The sequence below is a fragment of the Callospermophilus lateralis genome, chromosome 7 (assembly GCF_048772815.1).
Source record: "Callospermophilus lateralis isolate mCalLat2 chromosome 7, mCalLat2.hap1, whole genome shotgun sequence".
In the NCBI taxonomy this organism is placed as follows: domain Eukaryota; kingdom Metazoa; phylum Chordata; class Mammalia; order Rodentia; family Sciuridae; genus Callospermophilus; species Callospermophilus lateralis.
This window is the reverse complement of record NC_135311.1, coordinates 65,622,565-65,647,570: the sequence shown is the minus strand read 5'-3', so window position 1 is coordinate 65,647,570 and position 25,006 is coordinate 65,622,565. Positions and strand designations below refer to the sequence as shown.

The 25,006-nt window shown below is 33.1% G+C and overlaps 1 protein-coding gene across 4 annotated transcripts in view; it reads right to left on the bottom strand.

Annotated features, from left to right (window-relative positions):
* The window catches only part of Evi5 (ecotropic viral integration site 5), a 213,554-nt gene that overhangs the window by 15,079 nt on the left and 173,469 nt on the right, over positions 1-25,006 (bottom strand). For all 4 annotated transcript variants that reach the window (XM_076863518.1, XM_076863519.1, XM_076863521.1 and 1 more), the window contains one exon: positions 21,070-21,165. In XM_076863518.1, coding sequence (XP_076719633.1) covers positions 21,070-21,165 — 96 coding nt within the window. The remainder of the gene's footprint in view (positions 1-21,069; positions 21,166-25,006) is intronic.

Genomic DNA, 25,006 nt, shown 5'->3' with positions numbered 1-25,006 from the left:
TAATAACCCCAAATGTTTATAAATAGTAGAATGAATAAATGACAGTATATTCATACATTGAGATACTACTATAAAGTAACAAAAATGAACAGACTATAGCTGCGTGAAACAACATGGCTAGTCTCAAAATAAGACAAACATGAAATACTTCATTCTATATAATTTTGTTAGAATAACAGGTTAAAAACTGGGTAGACCCAATTTGTGATGCCAGAATTCTTAACAATAAGGAAATGAGAAGAGAACAAGAAGTGGGAGACATGATGAAAGGGCTTCTGAAATTCTGATAATGTCCTAGTTCTTAATCTGCATAGTAGTTAAATAAACCTGCTTATTTTTGTGTTAATTCATGAGATTGGACACTTAGAATTTCTGTATTTTTTTTCATATATGATTTATACTCCAATAAAAACATCTACTGAATAAAAAGCTTAAAAGTAACATCTATGAAAGATTGCTGGAAATACTTGTAATTGTTATTAATTCCTCCACTAGTATTTCTAAATTTAATCTTTGGATTTAACCAGAAGACCACTAAGCTATGGTTTTAAACTCCTCTGTTAAAGTCCATCATAAAATTGCTCTTACTTAGATGCTAGGCTATTAACCTATACCTTTCTGTCAGTACACTTCCCTTTCTTTTTCATGTGGACCTATAAGAGAAATTTGTTGTTTTGGCTTCCATTTTGGTACTGTATGCATTTTTGTATGCTAATCTTAACTCTGATGTTACCAGATTTTTGCCTAAGCAATGATTCTTTTTACTATTAAAGACATACTTCTATTTTTGTAAGTAAAAGATTATCAAGTCACTTCATTTGGTTTTATTTAATTTTGTTAGTTTTTAATTATGTGTATTCATGAAAATTGCCTCAAAACATCTGGAGAAGTTGGACTTGGTGGCACAAGCCTGTAATCCCAGCAGCTAGGGAGACTGAGGAATAAGGATCATGAATTCAAAACTAGCCTCAGCAAAAGTGAGGTGCTAAGCAACTCAGTGAGACCCTTTTTTCTAAGTAAAATACAAAATAGGGCTGGGGATTGATTGTGGCTCAGTGGTCAGGTGCCCCTGAGTTCAAACCCTGGTACCAAAAGGAAAAAAAAAAATCGGGGAACTTAATAGGGAATAAATTTAAAAATAAAGGTTTGTCATTGTTCATACTTAGTTGCTTATTTTCAGTTATTTGATTATAGTTCAATAATAAGCTCATCAATGAAACACTCAAATATGCTTCCAAACTTATTTGTAGCCTCACTATTGTGACAGTAGTAAAACAGACTAACTAGAACAAACTTGTCAAATAATCCAACCACCACCACCACCACCACTACCTACTCGAGAGCTGAGTACAGTGGACCACCATGTGTGGCTCCAGCTACTCTAGAGGTCGAGGCAGGAAGATCATTTGAGCCCAGAAGTTTGAAGTCAGCCTGGGCAACAAAGGGAGACCTATCTCAACAAACAACAAAAATACAAAATCAAAAAATGGCTTCCTTTAACTTCCAAAAGTATTTTTTTGTTGTTGTTGTTTTTGTTACTTTTTTCCATTATTATTCTAATATTTACTTTAAAATACTAGCATTTTTACAAAACATTGGTAAATAATAGTATACAACACTCCAATAACATTAATTCTTACCTGATATGGACTGCTTCATCATGTTATGCATTAAGAAACAGTAAAAAAAAAAAATAAGGTAAAAACATGTAGAATTTATTTAAATAATATTTAAGATATAAGTGACACATTCATGACAACTTTAAAAAGTTAAAAAAATATCATCCTTGACTATCAATAAAGAGATTAGATTTTAGGATTTCTCTATATGTGTTAAACAGTGCTGCCTCCAAAAGCATTTAGTAATGAGAAAAGGAAAGTGAGAAGTTAAGATTATTATATAACTTACAACCAATAAAGTTCAAAATGCTATATAGTTAATAAGAAAACAGGAAACTGTCATGTTCATAGTCTGATGAATGTAGGTTTTGACAGGAAATAGCAGAGTTTCTAACTATAATAATAGTAAAAATTCAAACCCTAAAAAATACTATTAAAAACCATTCCATTTATTTCACCTAGTAATCAGTATTGAAATTGTAAAGCGGGGAGAATCTGCAGGGATGAATTCCATACTTATCAATGATATGTAAGTATTTAGAATTTTTTCATTAGTCTCCTTTATTAATTAAGACAGGAGGTTTTTGTTTTGGTTTTGTTTTTATGAAACAAACTGCCATAGTTCTAGAGTTTTGTAGTTTCTAAATATAGGTTCTCTATAAATAACAGAGAAATCTGCGCTGAGAAAATTTGATCACCTGGGCAAGTGTCCATATGAACAGAGGAGATAACATATTCTTATATATGTTTGCTTTCTTATAGCACATTACAGGATACTGGTAACGTGAAAAAAGTTTCACTTTTACATTCAATTTTAAATAGATACAAGTTATTCTTTTCCAATTTTAACATTTGAGGGCAATGGAATTAATAAAACACATATATAAAATACTTATAATGTGTGTATTATATATAATATATATAAATTATATATTATTTATACATAAGTTTGTATATATATGTATATATATTTTTCAGGGTTAAGGATAGAACTCAAGGAACTGGAGGTATAGTTCAGTGGTAGAGTGCTTGATTGACAAGTAGAAGGCCCTGGATTCAATCCTCAGCACTGCAAAAAATGAGGATCAAACTCAAAGCCTTCAGTGTGCAGTCAAGCACTCTGCCACTAAGCTAAATGCCCAACCCCAATATTTTAATAAATCTTTAAAACTTACATTTTTAGAAGCAGTGAAAAATATGTACTAGTATATGTATTAGTAAGTAAAAAAGGAAGAAAGGAAAATTTGGAATTGAAACTTATACTGTATACTTATTATATTTATACGATACTTCGCAGTTAAAAGTGCTTCCATGCATATTTTTTCAAGTTAAAAATTTTTCCCCTGGTGTGATTGGAGGTTGCACTGTGCAGACAACTACCACGTTCTGAGATTCAAAAGAATAAGAGGAAGAACTGCATTGGGTATTTTGAAAGACAATCAATCCACAACAAAGTGGAAAAAAGTCATCCACCTACCAAAAAAACCCCTAACCAAATGAACTTTGATCACTACTAGACAGGCTTTAAACCATTGAAGTGAGTCATGTGATACCAAGTAAACTGCAAAACAGTTGCAGTAAGTTTCCAAGACTGAGTCATATCAGATTATAAAGATCCTACTTGTACACTTGCGTTTGTATAATCAACCTTTGTAAAACACAGAGCTTTGGTTTTTTAAGTTAAATGAAACATTTTTGTAAAGTGATGTACAAGATAAAAAATTTAAAATAACTATACATTATACTTTATATGAGAAGGTGGACAAAGTCCAATAATCATGCAAATATTTATTTCTAAGTTCTAGAGGCTTTACTCCCTTTCTCCTCCCAGTCTGGCCAGTAATTTTGTTAAGATTCCTTACAAAATACCTTTAATATAAAGTTTCCTCAAAATTTAAAATAAATGTAAATGGAAAATGATAACTAAATTTTTCATAATTATTAGCTTTTTAAAAACTGAACTGTAAACATGACAAAGACTAAAACTAGCAATAAGCATGCAAACCAAAAGATTTCCAGAGAATCAGAACAGGAAACCAATAATAGTGATCATCTAGAGGTCATGACTTCTCCATTGCTGCAAGTCAAAAATTAGAATAAATTAAAATGTTCAAAAATAATATTGAATACCTAAATAGGTTAAAGTAAAAAACATTTTCAACATTATCAAAATATATTATTAAAAAGGGGCATTTAAAATTTAAAAACTTAATATGGGATTTTAATGTAAGATGTATAAATGCAAAAGCAATGAAAAAATATGTACCTACTTTAATAAGTGGAAAAGGTGGAAAGATTGGAATTAAAGAAACTTATATACACCTGTTACTAGAGCAGGAGAGAAGGGGTTATTTACAGAGAATTCTTTGTCTTTCTACAGTGCCTATTTAGATCTACCCAGTATTCTGGGCAAACGAAATGAAACTGCCACTGAATGTCTTCTTCCTGGCAGCTGACACATCTTGATAAAATTGAAACCATTAACATTATTTAGATGGCACTCTAATGTCAATGGTGATGAGGCTAGGAATATATGAGGTCCTATGTAAATTTATGACCAATTACAGGAAATAAATCACTTCACACTTGTTTCACTCTGAACTTTTAAAGCTACATCAAAGTACCACGTAGATTTCATTTGATTTAACCGTTAGCTGAAACACTTCAAAAACTCAAACAGTTAGCAAATACCCCCACAAAAAGGAAGTATTTCTTTTCTATGTGGATTAACTTGTTAAGAGAAATAATTGTTTTCCAAAGCTATATAATGGGTTTTTATCAGTCTATTCAATCACTTAACCACATCTTCACTAAGTTCTTAGGTGACAACTACTATATTAGATGCTGAAAAGACAAACAAAATAAGGGCAAGACCCCTGCCCTCAGTGAGTTAAATATCTGGAGGGAAAGACAGAAGGGAAATAGCTAGTTCCATGGGGGCATATTAAGTGTTGAGTAATCCCACAAGAGAAGCAATGCACTGCTTAGAAGAGAGAATTCTTAGAGAATAAGTAAGATGCTGCTACTTGAATTAAATTGTAAAGGATAAGCAGGGAGGGGATATCCAGGCACAGGTGGAATGTGGAAAAGTCCTGAAGCCCAAGAACATACTAAAAAAATGCTGGGAAACTGCAAGTGGTTTGGTGTGGCTGGGCTATAGGTCTCAAGCGGAGAGATCAAACTTAAGAAAAGCAGGGCCTAAACTATGAAGATCTACTGTTATGCTCAAGAATTAGAACTTTATCATGAAGGTTATGGAGGAGCTACTAAAGTAGGGAGTAGTGCCATTAGACTTATCTAATTATTTGTAATACTACATTTATAACGTGTGTTTTGTGGTACAGTTGGCATTGATTTAGGGCTGGGATGCAGCTCAGTGCTAGAGTGAATACCTAGTACATGCAAAGTTCTAAGGTTTGATCCCCAGCATCACACATACATACACACATATACTTACACCTTATTATATCCCAGGAACTGTTATAAGTGCTTTTCCAGTATTTATATATTTAATCCCATTAATAACTCCCATGAAATAACTGAGGTACAAAAAGTTTAACTAATCTGCACACAATAATACAGCTATAAAGTTCTGATACTAGGTGTTTAATACGTATCAGGCACTGTCCCAAGGTCCCATCTGGACCTTGTACTATCTGGACAGACATAAACTACCAGAACATTTACAAAAAACTAGAATGTGGGCTGGTAAACAAAGTTAACAGAAAATTAAGTTCTATATATGTAACTTAAAATGCTATATTACAACCGCTAAGTACCATGGTGTCATGAACAGTGGCTCAAGAACAGTGATCTTAAATATTTTAGGCATCAGAATGTCCAAGAAACTTGAGAAAATTATGAACTAATTCCTAAAAGGATGCATATGTTTATACATGAAGTATTTGTAACCATTTAATAGATCCCATCCATGGGCCCTCCCAGGTTAGAAACTCTCCTGAAGACAAAAACTATAAATTTTAAAAATGTCTTTATTGAGATATAACTAACATTCCATACAATCTACCTATTTAGAATGTATAACTAAATGGTTTTTAGTATTTTCATAGAATTGTGCCACCATCACCAGAATCAATCTTGGGATATTTTTATTACCCAAAAAGAAACTACACATCTCTTGGCTGTCATTCCCTCATTTTCCCACCTCCTTCTGGATCCTAGGTAACAACTAATTTTTATTTTGTCTCAACAGATTTCCCTATTCTGGACATTTTGTACAAATGTTATCCTACATTATACGGCCCTTTGTGAGTGATTTCTTGCACTTATATATGCTGTAGCATGTAACAGTACTTCATCTGTTTAGTGCATAATGATATTCCATCATATGGATATACTACATTTTATTTATTCATTTGTCAAAGAGTGATATTTGGATTGTTTTTCACATTTTGGTTATTATGAATAATGTTGCTATGAATATTTATGCATAAGTTTTAGCGTGGACATGATTTCATTTCTTGTGGGTATACCTAGGAGTGGAATTGCTGGGCTATATGGTAACCATATATTTAATAACATGAGGAACCGCCACCCTGGTTTTCCAAAGTATCTACCATTTTACATTCCTACCAGCTGTGTGTAAGATTTAGAATTCTCAATATGCTTGTCAACACTTCTCATCTATTTGGTAATAAGTCATCTGAGGAAGTGTGGAGTGGCACATTTCCCAATGGTTAATGATGATGTTGTGCTTACTTGCCATTTCTTTGAATATTTTGGAAAACAGTCGTTGGGCTGGGGTTGTGACTCAGTGGTAGAGTGCTTGCCTGGCATGTGTGAGGCTCTGGGTTTGATTCTCAACACCACGTATAAACAAACAAACAAACAAACAAACAAACAAACAAACCATTGACAACAACAACAAAATATTACTCGCCCCCCGCCCCAGTCATTAAGATCCTTTGCCCATTTAATAATTGGGTTAATTATTCTTTCAAATTGCAGGGTTCTTTTTGTTTTGGGTACTTGGAATTGAACCAAGGGGTGCTTTACTTCTAAACTACATCCCCTGCTCTTTTAATTTATTTTGAGACAGGATCTCACTAAGTTGCTGAGCTGACCTTAAACTTAAAATCCTCCTGCTTCAGCCTCCCAAGTTGCTGGGATTACAGGTATGTGCTACCTGGTTCCCTTGTATTTGAACTTCAAGAGTTTAAAACAACATACTCTAGACACAAGTCCTTTGTAAGATAAATGTTTATGTTTTCTATCATTATTATTATTATTTTTGGTACTGGAGACTGAACCAGGACACTTAACCACTCAGGAACATCCCAGGTCCTTTTAATTTTTTTTAAATTTTGAGACAGAGTCTTGCTAAGTTGCTCAGTGCCTCACTAATTGGCTGAGGTTGGTCTTGAACTCGCAATCCTCCTGCCTCAACCTCCCAAGTCGATGGGATTATAGGCATGTGCCACCACATCTGACTAAATGTTCAAATCTTTACCTTCAATTCTATAGGTTGTCTTTTTACTTTCTCAATGGTGTTCTTCAAAGCACAAAATTTTTACATTTTGGTGATAATTTAGTTTCTCGATTTTTTTATATATTTCTGTGCATCTGGTGTCAAAACTAACAATAAGAATTTTTAAATGTTTCATTTCCTTGTCCTATTAAAACAAAGGCTTAATTTAGAAAGTCAAGTACTTTATCATAGTGCTTTCCCAGAAGAAAGTCTGAAAATTATTCTAGTCAATAAACTAAGCTGCTGTGGTTTAAAAAAATATATAACAATGGAAAATATCTAAAAATCAAAAGTCAAAATTTGATAAGGTAAGTGTATTTAGAAAATACAAATAACTCTAAGAAATCAATTATAAAAAGACAACCAATTTGAAAAATAACCCTATTTAAAGATGGGCAAAGGATCTAAACAGACATTTTCCTAAAGAAGATATAAATGGCCAGCAGACATATGAAAAGATACTCAACATCATTAGTCATTAGAGGAATGCATATTAATACCACAATGAGATGTTCCTTCAAACTTACTAGGATACTACCATCAAAAGATAAACAACAAATGTTAGTAAGGATGTGGAGAAATCAGAAGCCTCATATCCAGCTGAAGGAACATAATATGATACAATGGCTTTGGAAAACCATATGGCAGTTCCTCAAATGCTTCAAAGAAGAGTTATCATATGACCCAACAATTCTACTATTAAGAATATACTCAGATAAATGAAAGCATGTTCATATAGTAGTCTGTACACGAATGCTTACAGTAGTGTTGTTTATGATAGCCCAAAAGTGGGATAATGAAAGGTTTAACAGCTAGTGAATGGATGAAATGTGACATATTCGTAATTTGGAATATTATTAAGGGAACAAAAAATAACGAAGTACAGACACATGTTACCATACGGACAAACCTTGAAAATCTTATGCTAAGTAGATGAATCCAGTCACAGAAGACCACAAATTGTGATTCCCTTCATCCTGGATTTCCAGGGTAGAAAAATAAGTAGAGACAGTGAACAGATTAGTGATTGCCTAAGACGTAGGAGGCTTGGAGACCATGGGCAGTGACTGCTAAGGATTTAATTTTGGACTGATAAAAAATGTTTTAGAACTGATTGTGATAATGATTGCATAACTCTGTTCATATACTAAAAACCACTGAAATGTAAACTTTAAATGGGTGAATTCTACCAAATGTGACTCTCTCAGTAAAACAGTTATTTATAAAATTAGACAGCCATTTTGTATGTATGTCTCCAATGGAGATGTGGCCAGTTTAAAAATAAGTAATTTGCTATTCAGAAAATGCAGAAATAATTTTTAAGTGATAAAAATATTCACTAACAATGTAAATCTTCTACATCATTTTTTCTCTTCAACATAAAAGAAATTGTGACTACCTCCTATAGTGTAATTTTTAAAAATATTTATTTCTAAAATAAATATTTGACACAATATTTATTGTTGTAGTTGGACACAACACCTTTATTTTATTTGTTTGTTTTTATGTGGTGCTGAGGATCGAACCTAGGGCCTTGTATGTGCTAGGCGAGCACTTTACTGCTGAGCCACAACCCCAGCCCCTATAGTGTAATTTTAAATAGGCAGAAAAACGTTTGCAATAAAAATTTAATATTTTATATACTGTTAATAACAAAAAATACAATATTCAAAATATAATTTTTGCTTATGAAAGTACAAAATAATAAATAGCTAATTTAAAAGATCTAAACTTTTCAAATAACAATGCCATATTGGTATGTACGTGGTAAGCCATGTACTTGTCAAGTACATTATGGCTGCTAATCACTGCGACATGTATACAACTGGTATGCAAAGCATTTTGTGGTAATGTTAAATTTTGTTTATACTAGTTATTTATTCCTTTCTAAAAAAATTGAATACTTTAAAGTACTAAATAAAAGGAGATAAATTAATTTGTAGTAGTCATTTTCCCAGAAACTTTAACTCCTGATAGAAAGTAATTTTAAAAGCATATTATACACATATATTATCACACACCCACACTATTTTGTCATTGAACACAAAATAAGCTTTCAGAGGAGGTTTTAGTATCCCTTTCTTCCTTATCCTGAGGTGCTTACAGGCTGCTCAGTTAAGATTGGGCACTTGCAAACCACATGACCTCATGAATGCTATCTTATCATATCACAGGTTCCTTAGACTGACCACAACAACTTAAATCAGACAGGCAGAAAGCAGCACAAAGTCTTTGACATATACTATTGGTATGACATTTTCAGCTATCCAACTTGTGGGAAGAAAAAATCTGATTATCTCATGTCCAACTGCAATTGTGAGATATAGTTCATGAAAAGCACATGATTTGCTACACTAAAGATTTCAACCAGAGTTTAAAATTTTTAGTTTCTGTAAATCTGAACTACTTATTACTTTTTAAAAATCAATTCTCTTTTAACTGACACTGAGCAAATTAGCGGAGCTCATTTTCAAATGTTCCAAGTTTAAAAAACTGTCAGTATTATGCCATTGTTTCTTTCAAAAACTAGCACTTAAAAATTGAATTATTTGATCTAAAGGAAGATGGAAGAAATATAAAAAGTGAATACTGAAGTCTTGAAACCTGAGTACCTGAATAAGATCACGAGATTCTAAAACTGTAGCTCATTTTAGCATCCCCTATCAAGTTGAAAGCAATCTTAAGCACAGCTTGTTAGTGTCATTCTAAATGTTGACAAATAAGCCCAGCAAAGTGGTACACACTTTTACCCCAGCTACTCAGAAGGCTGAGATGGGAGAACTGCAATTTCAAGAGCAAGACCCTGCCTGGAGACAAAAAAATAAAGAAAAGGGCTGAGGATATAGCTTAGGTAGAACACATGATGTGCAAGAACCAGTATGTATGTGATTTTATGTATATCTCAGCTTTAGATATTGTAGTTGTTCAGATCTTAAGTTTCCTCCACAGATCCATGAACTAAATAGGGAGGTGGTAGAAACTTTAAGAGATGGGGCCTAGTAGATGGTCTAGATGGGAGTTCTTTAGATCATTGGGAGTTTCCTGGAAAGGGACTGTGGGACCCAGACACCTACCCACTCATTTGTTTCTGAGCCATGAGGTAAGCAGTTTGTTCCACAATATGTTCCCACCATGATATGCTGCCTTGGCATAGGCCCAAAAGCAAGAGGGCCATTCAATCAAGGACAGAAACCTCCAAGATTGTTAGCCCTCCAAAACCTTTCTTATGTTTACTATCTCAGACATTTTGTTATAGTTTTAGAAAGTTAATACAAGTAGTGCATTCCAGACATAAAAAACTGTAAATAGGGGCTGAGGCTATAGCTCAGTGGTAAAGTGCTTGCCTTGCAAGTGTGAGGTACTGGGTTCCTCAGCACCACATAAAAATAAATAAAGATACTGTGTGTTCATCTACAATTGAATAAATATCTTTTAAAAATTGTAAATAGTACAATAGTTAAAAATGCATTTTAAAAATATAAATGGAAATTTTAAGGTCTATAAAGACTACTGAATATTTAATTGAAGGGTCTTAAAGTAATTTAAAGAGTACAAATAGAATCTTTCATTATCTACATGGCACTTTGGGGCACCAAAAAGAACAACTTATCTGCCCTCAGGCTTGTGTGAACTCCTGCATGATTCTTTATATTGTTCTAATTAAAGAAAGGACAAATTTAATAATTATGGGAATAATTTCTTTTTATTAAGAAGTGGCCATTCAGGGCTGGGGTTGTGGCTCAGCAGTAGAGAGCTTGCCTAGCAGGTGCAAGGCCCTGGGTTCAATCCTCAGCACCATATAAAAATAAATAAATAAAATAAAGGTACTGTGTCCAACTACAACTAAAAAATAAATATTAAAAAAAAGAAATGGCTATTCTAGGAAAACTGACACTTTCTATTGCAAAAACATATGTGAATGTCTAAGCCTGTGTTGACATTTTTGTTAAACATTAAAATTTTAAAAATTAAAACTTCAACCATAAGTAGTCATCAGTACAAATAAAAACCACTATTTTCAAAATTTTTTTTCTGCCTCTGAATTACACTACTGCAGTCAATGCAGTTTGTGGGTAAGAATGTTAATTCTATTTTTGGGATCACACTGTAATCTAAACATCATACCTGGAGTTTTGCAATATACAAAGAAAATGAAGACTGATAGAAACAGGCAATATACAGTAGGCATACAGGTAAAAAAGTAAAAATAAATAGATAGCATTATTCAATATAAAATAAAGAAAAAAATAAGTTATCATTGACCACAGAATCAAATGATCATGTTCTTTTCTATTTTTAATATTTTAGTTTTAATTCGTAGATGAAGATTAGTGTTTACTGAATCTTTTAAAAACTTAAAAAAAAATCTTTTCAAGTTCCAACGATTTTATTAATTACTTTTAAATTGACAAATACAAGGGTAAAGGGTACACTGTCTTTTTTTGTGTGGGGGTGGCAGGTTACCTGGGATTGAACTCAGGGGCACTTGATCACTGAGCCACATTCCCAGCCCTATTTTGTATTTTATTTAGAGACAGGGTCTCACTGAGTTGCTTAGTGCCTTCTTTTGCTGAGGCTAGCTTTGAACTTGGGATCTTCTTGCCTCAGCCTCTCAAGCTGCTGGGATAATAGGCATGCGTCACCACGCCCACCTGTGTATGTCTTTTGATTATCTTAAAGTCCCTTATTTCAAAATACCATTTTAATAATAATATTAATATAAATATTATAAAACTATGAGTATTTATGACATTAAGAGTACTTTTTGTAGATATTTAATTAAACCTATAGATTAGGTGTAATCAAATAGAGTTACCAGAATTTTAAAAACTTCAGTGTTCACGTAAACATTTTCTGAGACAAATTTCAGTTAAGGCTTTGTTTGGATTTTCTTTATTTACTCAAGTTCCTAATTGCCTACTTACCTGGCAGAAATAATCAAACAAGATTCCTGAGACATATGATGATTAAACCTAAAAAATGGTTTCCTCAACAAAGGAGACAAGGTGGTTGAAGACCTTCTGGGTACTGAAAACCAATGAAATGACTATTCCTACAAAGAAAGTTGTTTTTATCTACCTAGGTTGTATGTTGCTTATAGCATACTATAGTAGTCAATGAGAAATTGGATCATTCCTTCTCTCAAATTCTTACATCAATCAATCTCTGATAAATGGTTTTCAGGTTTCTTGTTTAGAAAACAAAAATTCAGCCTATACAAAAAGGACTTTCTGGGATCTGGGCTTGTGGTTCAGTGGTAGAACACCTGCCTAGCACATGTGAGGCACTGGGTTTGATCCTCAGTATCACATAAAAATAAAACAAAACAAAATAAAGGCATTGGTCCATGTCAACTTAAAAAATTTCTGGTTGATACATCTGGAAAGGTCCAAGATGCTCTCCTTTTTCTTCTTCTTTTTGTCTGCCATCTTGCTATGACCCAAAGCCAGAAATAAAGTTTATTCTTCAGAAGGATCAGGGACATTTAAAATCTAATTACAATAACTGCAGAAATGCTTTCTTCTTTTTTTAAAAAATATTTATTTTTAGTTGTAGTTGGACACAATACCTTTATTTCACTTATTTATTTTTATGTGGTGCTGAGGATCAAACCCAGGGTCTCGCATGTGCGAGGCAAACCCTCTACCAATGAGCCACAACCCCAGCCCCAGAAATGGTTTCTTCTTAAAAAAGTTTCCTCCTGTGATTCCTTTACCTCCACTTTCTTTGGTTTTCCTCCAACCTCAATGATAATTTTGGTCTCCTTTGCTTGTTCTCTTTAGGTTAGGAGTGCCTCAGAACTTGGTCCTGGAACCCCTTTATAAAAATGCCTTTCCCACTCCAAAGACGATGACGACAACAACGATGACTACTACATCTTTTGAGAAAACCGCTAAAGTTGTTTAAACTTAATTAGTAATCTTAATTTTTTAAAAAAGAATAACCAGCATATCAATAGTATAAGGAAGCGTATACATTGCAGTGACATTATAAATTCACATAATTTTTTTGGAAAGCCATATCCACAGCCTGATATTTTCTAACATCATTCAAAATGACACTAACCCCTTACACCTACTAGAAGAAAAGGTAGGCCCAACTCTCCACCAAGTCAGCTTAGGAACCAACTTCCTCAGTAAGACTCCTAAAGTGCAAGAAGTAAAATCAAGAATCAGTAAATGGGATGTTACTAAAAAGCTTCTTAACAGCCAAGGAAACAATCAAGAATATGAGAGAGTCTACAGAATGGGAGAAAAGCTTTACCATTTGCTCAGACAGAGCATTAGTTTCCTAGAAATATGAAGAACTCAAAAAGCTAAACACCAAAAACCAAATAACTCAATTAATAAACGGTCAAAGGATCTGAACAGACACTTCACAGAAGAAGAAATATGGTCAGTCAACAAATATGAGAAAACATTCAGTATCTATAGCAATTAGAGCAATGCAAATTAAAACTACACTGAGATTCCATTTTACCCAGTCAGAATGATAATTATCAAGAATACAAGTAACAATAAATGTTGACAAGGATGTGGGGGTAAAAAGTTCACTTATACATTGCTGGTGGGACTGCAAATTTGTGCAACCAATCTGGAAACCAGTAGGGGGATTCCTTAGAAAACCTGGAATGGAACCACCATTTGACCCAGCTATCCCACTCCTCAGTCTATACCCAAAGGACTTAAAATCAGCATACTACAGGGACACAGCCACATCAATGTTTACAGCAGCTCAATCCATAATAGCTAAGCTGTGGAACCACCCAGGTACCTTACAACAGACAAATGGATTAAAAAAAATGTGGTTAAAAAGAATGAAATTATGGTCTTTGTGGTAAATGAATGGAACTAGAAAATGTCATACTAAGTGAAATAAGCCAGTCCCCCCAAACCAAAGGCTGAATGTTCTCTCTGATATGTGGATGCTAACCCACAACAAGGGAGGGTAGGGAGGGGAAGATGAGACGTTTACTGGATTAGATAAAGGGGAATGAAGGGAAGGAAGTGATGGGAATAGGAAAGACAGTAGAATGAATCAAACATAACTTTCCTGTCCTTGTATACGAATATACAATCAGTTTAACTCCACATTGTATACAACACAAGAATGGGATACTAATTAGAATAAGTTATATTCTATGTATGTACAATATGTCTAAATACATTCTACCGTCATGTATATAGAAAAAAGAACAAATAGAGCTGGGGTTGTAGTTCAGTGGTAGATCACTTGCCTAGCTTGTATGAGGCACTGGGTTTGATTCTCAGCACCGCATATAAATAAATTTTAAAAAGGTTCATTGATCAAAAAAGAAAAAGAAAAAAAGGCATCAAACAACCATTCACTTATGTGTTCAAGTCAAAATATTTGAAGTCATGAAGTCATCAACTGCTTTCTCTTATGAAGGAAACATACTTTTACTACATGAACATTCTAAGATTTCTACTTCTCCAGTCTTTCTAAGCCACCTTCGCTATTACCTGGACTAATGTAATGATTCTTAGTGAATTTTCCTGTTTCAATTATTTCTGTTTTACAATCAGTTCACCATAAAGCAGGCAAAGTAAATGAGATCACTTCCTTCTTAAAACCATCTGAAGGCTAGCCATTATACTAGGAATAAAACAAATACATATACTGACTTACAAAGCATTTTATGTGATCTGATCCTACCAAACTCTCTTATTTTATACCGCTTTTTTACCCTCCACTATACTCTTGTCACACTAGTGTGGTTTTTTAGAAAGCCCATTTCATTTTTTTCTAGGGTCTTCATGCTAGTTGCTTCTTCTGTCTGAAATATTCTTCCCACTGATTTTTGTACATCAGAAGTTTCTTAACATTCCTATTTTATGTCACCTTATCTGCAAAGGATTTCACAAACAACATTTATTCATTAAAAACATTTTCATGAAGTTCCTATTACATGTCAAACTTGTTCTGGATGCTAGGGGTGGGGAGGTATCCAGTCATAGTAATCAGGGAAATGGAAGTTAAAAGTATAATGAAAAACCTTTTCACACTCACTGGGAATGGCTAAAATTAAAAAGAGTGACAATTTCATATGCAGATCAGGATGTAGAACAGGAAGAATTTTCTTTACTGCTCATGAGATGTAAATGTGCATAACTATTTGCAGCAAAGTTCTTTATAGACCTAACTGGAAATAATCCAAATATTCATCAATAGAATAAACTACTTATATAAAGGAAAATTATACAGCAATGAAAAGGAACAACCTACAGCTACATTAAATAATGTAGTAAAATCTCACAATGTTGAGTAAAAGAATACATAACCCAAGAAGCCATTTATATAAAGTTCAAAAACAAATTATTATATTAGAAGTTCTAGATCATATTTATCTTTGAGGTGGGAGAGTGAGAAGTGCTTGGAAGAAAGTATTAATGGGATTCTGGGGTCTATTTCTCAGGAATGGTATAATTATTTTGTGATAATTTATTGAGCTACAAACTTGGGACGTGGGCACTTTTCTATATTATTTCTCTATCCAGAAGGTTTTAAATAAAATTTATGTTATTTAAATACTTCAGTTTTTATAATTTTAAATCAACTATGTTAAACAATATTAAAGATAATAACCAGAAAGCTCAAACTCAGTCTCCTTTATGAAGAAACAATATATAAAAAAGCATTTAATATTAGTATCAGAAAGAGTTTGGCTCTTTTAGTAGGTCTGTTTTTATCATATAGATACTCTGAAATGTTTATGTGACCAGAATTTCCCTTTTGTGTTGACTACTAAAAATCTTAAAGCCAAGTTTGAGGCCTATTTACAGGAAATACACAGATATGCATTTTTATATTAGTCTTATTCATGTTTCCATATTTTATATATACAGTAGTTTTCTTTCTTTTTTCTCAAATTGTGGTTTGCTATTGTATAATATTTGTAAATTTTCTTAATCCCATCTGGAACAAGGAAGGGTACTGATGAATAAAAATAATTTAAAGTGATTTTTCTTTCTTTTAAAAAATGTATATAGGTTGTTTGGTTTTACTTTATTCTAGTTGAATGTTTGTGATCTAACTGAACGTCCTGGTCCTGAATTCTAGCTTTGGCAACTTACTACTAAGTTATGTGACCCTGGACAAGTTATTTAATCTCTCTGAGCCTATCAAATGGGATTAATATTAATTTTACAGAATATTTACAAAGATTAAAATAATTATCCAAAGGTTCTGCAATATATCTTTTAGCAGCTACAACACAGAAAGCTTAATAAAATACAGAAAATTTGCTCTACACAGAAAATAAACTAATCAAACGGAACTAGAATTGCTTTTGTAAAATGGTAAGAACATAAAGTACATTAAGATTATTTTATTTAGACAGCATTATGTTCAACAAACCTGAGGAATAGTCTACTTTTTGTATAAGTGAACGATCCTTAGTCTGTAATTCCTAGAACATCCACCAGAACTACAACCATCACACTACTATTAAGAAAAAGTAAAAATATATCTGTATTCCAAAAACATTCTGAATCAGTTGGCTAATATGCACTTTCCCATAAAACAATACTGTAAATGATAGCAAGGCTCAAAAAGACCCAGGGAAGTCTAGTTAGCTGACAATTTGATTGAATCATAAGATTTATTTCCCAGATGTCTGTATCTAAATGAGTCCTGAGTATATTTCCTTTGTCTTCTAAACTAGAATATTTTCAACCTTCTTCTATCTCCTTTTCCTGGCATTTACAAAATATATCATTTGTTTTTGGTGGTCAGCAGCTGTTAAGAAGATACTCCTGTGTTGCAAAAGGAGGTGGTTATTAATTCCCAGAACTTGTAATTTTGTTTCACGTTTCTAATTTAAACCTTCAAGATGATCAATTTGTTTGCCTGACAAATTTCATTTTTCAAAAACCGTCCCAGATGTTGTTACCATCTTATCCCGTTATATTTCTAAGGAGGCTACATAGCATGGTGGTTGGGTTTGGAGTGTGTGGACTTAAGTATAAGTTATATGTAACCTGAATTAAAAAAAATCCCACCTCTTTACTCACTAGTGCATGACTGTGGGGAGTTACTTTATTCCCCAGACCTATGTTTTATCGCATATAAAACATGAATGACAATGATGTTACCTTCTTCATAGGACTACTGTGAGGACTTAAATAAACAATAGCAAGTATAACAGTAAAAAATCTGGCACAGAACAATAAATGATAGTCACTACACTGCAATTCTTCTCATAACGAGTGGCAATTTATTTGTATACCTATTTCCACTGCAGACTATGAGACCTTTAAGAGCGTAAACTGTATTTCAATCTTTATTTTCGGTTATAAACTCAATGTCTAATGCATAGCAGGTACTCTGATGATAGGTAGGAGGATGGAATAGGAAAAAGCACTTCGATAGCCAGGTTCTTGTCTATGAGGACAAGGGGTAAGAAGTTCAGTAAGATTTAACCCCAGCTCTTGTTAATTCTATGTAAACAAGGGTTTCCACATAATGGCTTCTCTGAAGGCAATGGCAATGTGTAAAAGGCTCTAACTTCAGGTAATAAGGGATTACAAGGGTTGGGAGTGAGAGAAGGCACTAGAATGGATCACAGTAAGTTGCAGGAAGTACAGATAAACCTCCCTTTGCAATGCCAACAGAGAGAGACAGTTAGTTCTTGTAGCTAGGTCAACTGCCGCACTCATTTTGAATATATGAAAAATTCATTTGTAAGGGCGGGGGAACAACACAGTTAAAATACTGTTAGTAAGTACCTTCTTCAGATTTTAGATACTGATGACAAGTTTTTAAATCTAATGTCTCTGTAAGCAGTATAGAAAAGAACAAGCCAGGACTGGGATTGTGGATCAATGGTAGAGCGCTTGCCTAGCATGGGTGAAGCACTGGATGTGATTCTCATCACCACATACAAATAAATAAATTAACTGAATAAAGGTTCACCAACAACTAATAAAAATATTTTTAAAAAAGAACAAGCCAAATTAAATTAAATCCTGATTCTACCATTTCTTGCTCATATAATGCCTAGCAAGATAATGATTTTGAGTTTCAGTTTCCACACTCATGCAAATGAGGACCACTTTCAGATGGGATTATTAAGAGGGTTAGGAATAATAACTACAAAGTGTCTGACACAATATTATGCTCATAGTGGGTAGTCTATAAATAATAATTACTTTATAGCGTAACAATGTATTCAGCTACTCATAAAAATAACCTACTTCATTATTTCATCCAGTTGACTATGCTAAAGGGTCATAGTTGTCTTCAGGAAGATGGAAGTGTAAAGTTTTTCTCAACATTTTCTTCAATATTTAGAGAAATTTAAAAAATCAGTGAACAAAGTGACTATTAACAGTCACATTCTCAAAATACAATTATTGACATTTTGCAGTAAAGTTTCATGTTGAAAGCCAATGATTAGGGCAAATTCCAATATACAAATGTTAAATTGAAGAAATTAGACTGACTTTGGTTATCTTTTTTAAAACTGTGAAGTGCTCTATCAAACAATGAAAATAGTGGAATAAAAAAGAGGTACTGTATTTAATCACTTTTCTTTTGGGACTAGGGATCAAACCAGAATCTTGCAAATGCTAGGCAAGTGCTCTAACACTGAGCTACATCACCAGCCCTGTATTTAACCACTTCAAAAGAGCTGATCCAACAATAAAATAGCAATTACAATAGTAATTTTTGTAGAAAGCCTACACAATCAATACTTGGTTTATATTTTTCACTTGTTGTCATTTATGCTCTTCAGTGATAAAACTTTTAAACAGGTGAAAAATAAAATATGCTCAGAAAATATAATGAAAAAGAACTTCCAAGTGAATACCCACAATGGTTTCATATTACCTTTTCTAGCTTTAAAGAATCACCATAATCGGGTTCTGCTTAGTTTACTCTTCCTTCCTATACCTTAGTCCAACTTAGTCAATTTACCCTTTAGTTGAATCTCACCCACTCTAAACTCCCAACTTTGTTCTCATGCTTACCTCTGAACTCTTATATGTGTGGTCCCTAGCGGTACTGTACTATTCCCATCTCTCTCTCATGACTTCTGACTAGGGCCTGCTTAAGCCCAGGACTTTGGCTATTCTGAACCATGAAGTTATTAGCAGCTTATCACAAATTGTTCTCTTTAATTTGCATGATTTAGTTCTCCTCCTCCTCCTCTTTTTTTTTTTTTTTTGGTATTGGGGCTTGAATCCAGAAGTGCTTTACCACTGAGCTATATCCCCAGTTCCTTTTTCTTTTCTTTTCTTTTTTTTTTTTTTTAATTTTTGAGACAGGATCTTGCTAAACTGCCAAGAGTCTTATTTAGTTACCAAGGCTGGTCTCAAATTTGCAATCCTTTTTCCTCAGCCTCTGCAGTTGCTGGAATTAGAGGTGTGCACCACTGGAGCCCAGCACCATCTGGCTCTTTAACAGAAGAAAATTCTATCGTGTTTAGTTTTCATGTTTGTATAAGAAAAGAAACTGCTTTCACAAGTGCCACATTAAAAAAAAATACCATTATTTTTAGTCAGGTCATATGATAAGCAAAATTAAAGTTTGTTGATTGATTGTTTTTAGCTTAGTTTTAGAATACAACTAATCTTGATGTAATTTTTTTAATTACATCAGTCAGCCAATCTTGATGTAATTTTTTCTAAAAGTTCAGCAACATTAATGATTCCTTATCACTAGACCTCAAAAATTTAAATGGGAGATTGTTTATTTTAGTCACAATTTTCTTTGAGAACACCTTTCAAACACAAGGAATAATTTGTAGGGTTTTCAAAAGAATAAGGATTTCTAGAATATGCTTATTTTTTTTGTAACTGTTTTCTTTCATACATGCTGTAGATAAAAAGATTATAAAAAATGCACACAATAAGGTAAAGATTACATAGAATACTGAATCCTTCAAATGTTATCATGGCTAAAAATTAATATTTACAGGAATGATCCTTAGTATTTCAAGATAAATTGAATTGAACTACATCTAATATTTATCTTTTTGCCTATGGTTTGGTTCTTTTTCACTTGGAATTTACTCTTAGATTGACTACCTCTAGGAGGTGTTACCTAAAAACACTCAGACTTCAACTGAAGTGTGTAATATTAGGAAAGGGTAATTTCTAAACTTTTTCCTTTGAGGTTTAAAATCATTTAGCAGCCAAAATGAGTTTCTTTCATCTTCTTTTATTTTCTTAACAAATCAAGTTTATGCTACTCTTTCAAATCTCAACACTGTAACTAAACACTATTTTATAAAAAAATCAAAATAAGAAATATACTTTTTTATTTGTGTTGCCAGATATTTGTCATTAGAAAATAATAAAGAATAAGGAAGTCGACGTAAGAGCCACATTCACAGAGTATCTCTCGTGTCAAAATACATTAGTTTGAGTAATATAAACTAGTATAATATCTAGTAAAATTAGGAAAATTTCATGGGTTGGATTTCACAGATTCTAGGTAGTGCCAGTTTAAAAAGCATTCAAATACTAAGAAATCTGTTAACTGATGTTAGGCAAGTATCCTTTTTTGCAATCTCAGTAATACCACCATGAGGGAGAAAGGCAGGCAAGAGTAAAAAGACTTCCCTCTACCCACAACAGTTAAGTCCCACGAACCTGTTCTATATCTGTAAGGAAAACTTTTGTTTAACTGAGGAAAATTTGAAACCTAAGAAAACTATCAAAGAATTTCAGACAACAACAACAAAAATATTTTTCATGCAAATATTAATTGATCATTTTAGGTCATAATCAGAGGTTGAAGGAAAACAAATCTACAATATTAGAACAGAAGAATACTTGCAAAAAGATAATCTTCTAAAATATTATTATTAATTATAATCAAGAATTCAGATAGAATTTAACATAAAAGTCTCAGTCTTACAACCAGTAATACAGTGTTGTTACAATACAGAGGAAGGAAGAAAGAAATATGTGAAGATCAAAATTTATCACTTACCTCATGATTCAGCTCTGCTATCTGATCTTTCAGTTCCCTAATATACTGGTTAGAATCAGACTTGTTAAGCTGTCCTTGAAGCTTTCCTTCTTCTTTCTGTTTTGTGATAATACAATAAAGCAAAAACAAAAGACAATTTTCATAGCATGTACTCAAATATTTCAAGATATAGAGCAGCATAAGTATACGTGTGTGTGTGTGTGTGTGTCTGTGTGTATTTTTTTTTGAGTGTTAGGGATTGAACCTAGGGGTGTGTACTTAACCACTGAGCCACATCCCCAGCCCTTTTTATTTTTAATTTTGAGAGAGGATCTCACTAAGTTGTGTAGGGCCTTGCTAAATTGCTGATGTGGGCCTTGATGCTCCTCTTTCAGCCTCCCAAGTTGCTGGGATTACGGGTGTGTGCCACCACATGCAGCCTACCTTTTCCCTATACTACCTGAAAACAAATGTGAACTTTTCAGCTAACAGGCTTAAAAGAGTAAAACCACCAGCAATTCAGGGAGGCTGAGGCAGAAAGTTTCCAAGATTGAGGGCAGCCTCAGCAACTTAGCAAGACCCTCTCTTCAAACTAAAAATAAAAAAGACTGGGGATGTAGCTCAGTGGTAAAGTCTCCTGTATTCAAACCCCGGTACTTAAAAAAATCATAATTTCATAATTATGTTTGATATCTCCAGATTATTTATAATTAGGAAGCCATGTGTGGATGCTTAGAATGTTCTGAAGCTCTGATCAGAGATATCTGCTAAATATCTAATACCGAAAAAGTACGGGCTTACTTTTAACAGTTACCAACTAATCAGTTTCCTTCCATGGGGATAACCATTGTTATTAGGCTTTTTAGTGTAGTCTACCCATGATAGTTTGTACATATATAATGTATAAGACTCATGAACACATACTCACTTATTTTTACCCATACAACAGACATTAAACATGCTGTTCTACACTTTGCTGATCTCTCCCAACAATACAACCTGAAGATCATCAATATTGGTGCACATAGAACAAAAAAGATGTACACTATAATTTTAGACAGCTTTGAAATCTCTATAAAAGTAATCTTAGTACTGAGTATTTACATTTTTTATAAGTAGTTTTCAAATGTGTCTTAGGGCCTGTATAACTGCCTTGAGAACAATGGGTTACAAAGGAAGAGCATTTTCCAAAGTGGAGATTCCTCTTGCTATTTTTTCAAAAGCACAGTAAGAGGGGACCTTGGAAATCTGGTTTAGACCTCTGCATAAAGCCAAGTCCACATCCACTTTTTTATTTCCCCTAACATCCTTGGAAGAAGAAATAACTGGAACTGCTCCAGCCACAGCATGGATAGCTACCCTGTGAAGTCAAGGCACCACTCCTTTAAATCTGTTCTTTTGAATTAACTGTCCTTGACACCTTGATCGTATCCTTAACTACCCTTGGTCTGTACTTCAAAATCCCTTCTTCAAGTTATTTCTGTACACCCCACCTTTTGTTTTATGATTTTGTTCTTTTTGTTTTGGCAGCTTATCTTAAAAACCTTAATAAACTGGGTCAATGTAACTAATATTAGTGTAGATAAAAAAGCATGAATATAGCTTTTCCAGGACTTTAATTTTTTTCTATATACTTAAACACATAACTACCAGATACAATTATCTAAGAATGAACTCTTATTTAGAAACTACTATATTTCAAATACGCTAATTTCTTAAATATGTTCTAAAAACATAATTTTTAGCCATAAGTCTAAAATTAAGAAAAAAACTAATTTTTTTCTTTTGAAAACTTAGTTAGAAATTTTAGTTTGACCCAATGGCCAAAACCAACAGAATGGTAGAGACAGTCAGAATTCTAAAAAGCCATCTCTGAAGCCTTCCTTGTTTTTTCACTTAGGAAACAACTAAGTAAACCAGTTTGAATATGGATTTCTGTCATTTGAAACCAAAAATAATAATAGCTAAAATATTCTGAGCACCTATGAGGCCTTTTCACTTGAGGTTCCTTAAAGGAATTAAGCCCTGATGCCTACAGCATTATTACAAGTAAATGATTTAATAATTCCTGTGCATCTGAACTGGTACTTACTAGGTACTCCTAGTACAAGAACTAATTCAAATCATTTTTCTCTATAGGGCCTAATTCTCTTGTGGAGCTCTGGTGGATAGAGACACTTATGTACCTAGAATTGTTCTATGCCCTTTGGGGATAATGATCATAAGAATTCTGTGTGATAGATACTATTATTATTCCTGCTTCATAGATGAGAAAACTTAAGTGAAAAAGTGAGCAAATTAGTTGCCTAGGAGTTACACAGACAGTTGATATATTTTTACCTTAATTTATAGTATTCCAAATATGAGAATGAAGTAGATGGGAGTACAGAGAGATTTAAGCAACAGTCCAAGCAAATTAGCTTTCTTGGATTTGTTATAGAAGTTTATGTCATTTATTTTAGCCTCTGCTGATTTAAATGTAAATTATAATCTATAAGGAATTAGGGAAGAAATACAACCATAGGCATTTATGGTCTTAAGTTAATGACCGTAATTATTGATTTATAGCTGCCTAATACAACTTGCATATACTTATGTCTGCATCTTATTTTTAATCATCCCATTTTTTAAATAAAATATTTCAAAGGCATAGAACAATAACAACCGAACAATAGAAGACTAATAAACAATAAAAATCTGTTTCATAACTGTATCATCCTAAGATTTTTATTGGCATTAGACTTACTCATTCTCAATCCTATACATCCTCAAAGTGGAGGAGAAGGTGCCAAGTGGAGAGGAATAAATGAGTGAAGCAGGAAGGAAGAATTCAGCAAGGAGAAAAAAGTATAAGGGGGGAAAATGCTCACTGATATAAAATAAATGAAACCATTATTCTTATAGAATATATTCTCCAAATCCCACATGTAACAGGAGAAATGGCAGAGCAGGCTATGTAAATGGAACTTACAAAAAGGACTAATGAGGGTTACTTATTTGCATATTGTGTTCAGCTGTCATTTTGGTGTTTGTTGTTGTTGTCATCTAATTTGGCATCATATCATATTCATTCCCTTAAATGATTAAATGAAAGGTGAAATCCCTAGTAGAAAGATGTAGGATAATATAAAATTATCAGAGCAAATAAAATGACAAAGCCCAAGGTAAGCTGGGCATAGTGGTGCATGCCTATAATCCCAAAGACTCGAAAGGCTGAGGCAGGAGGATCACAAGTTTGAGGTCAGCCTCAGCAATTTAGTGAGATTCTGTATAAAAAAAGTAAATAAAAGAACTGGGGATGAAGCTCCATAATATAGTACCCTTGGGTCCAACCCCCAGTATAAAAAAAAATAAAAAAGTAAAAATAAAACAAAAACCTACAAAGCCCAAGGTAAGCTCTAACATTTTAAGGAAGAAGTTGAAGAATGCAGAAAGACTTTAAGTTTGAAAGGCTGTAGATTGACAGTAACAATAATTCATGACAAAATTACAATTGAAAAAAAGTTCTGAAGAAATTTAGGAATTATTTAAATCTGTTTTCTAAAAAGCAACAAAGTATCCTTAAAGATCTATTTCCTTCTAAAGGAAGGTAGGGTTTATTAGCTACAAGCTTTATTATAATACTTTATTTCTTGGAGAAAAGATAGTATTTAATGAAAAAGAAGACAGCTAAGAAAATTAACAATAAAAAAGATAGAGTGTTTTTAACTTGAAAAAAAAAAAAAAGACTCATTGAGGTTGGGGGTGTAGCTCAGTGGTAGAGCACTTTCCTGGCATGTGTGAGGCATTGGGTTTGATTCTTAGCACCACACATAAATAAACGAATAAAATAAATGTCCATTAACAATTAAAAAAAAATTTTTTTTAAAAAGACACTGAAAAGATGCTTGTGAAGAAACAAAGAAGCCCTGTTAGATTTTATGACTTTAAAAAAAAGTTCCTTGAATGTCTTTTTTTT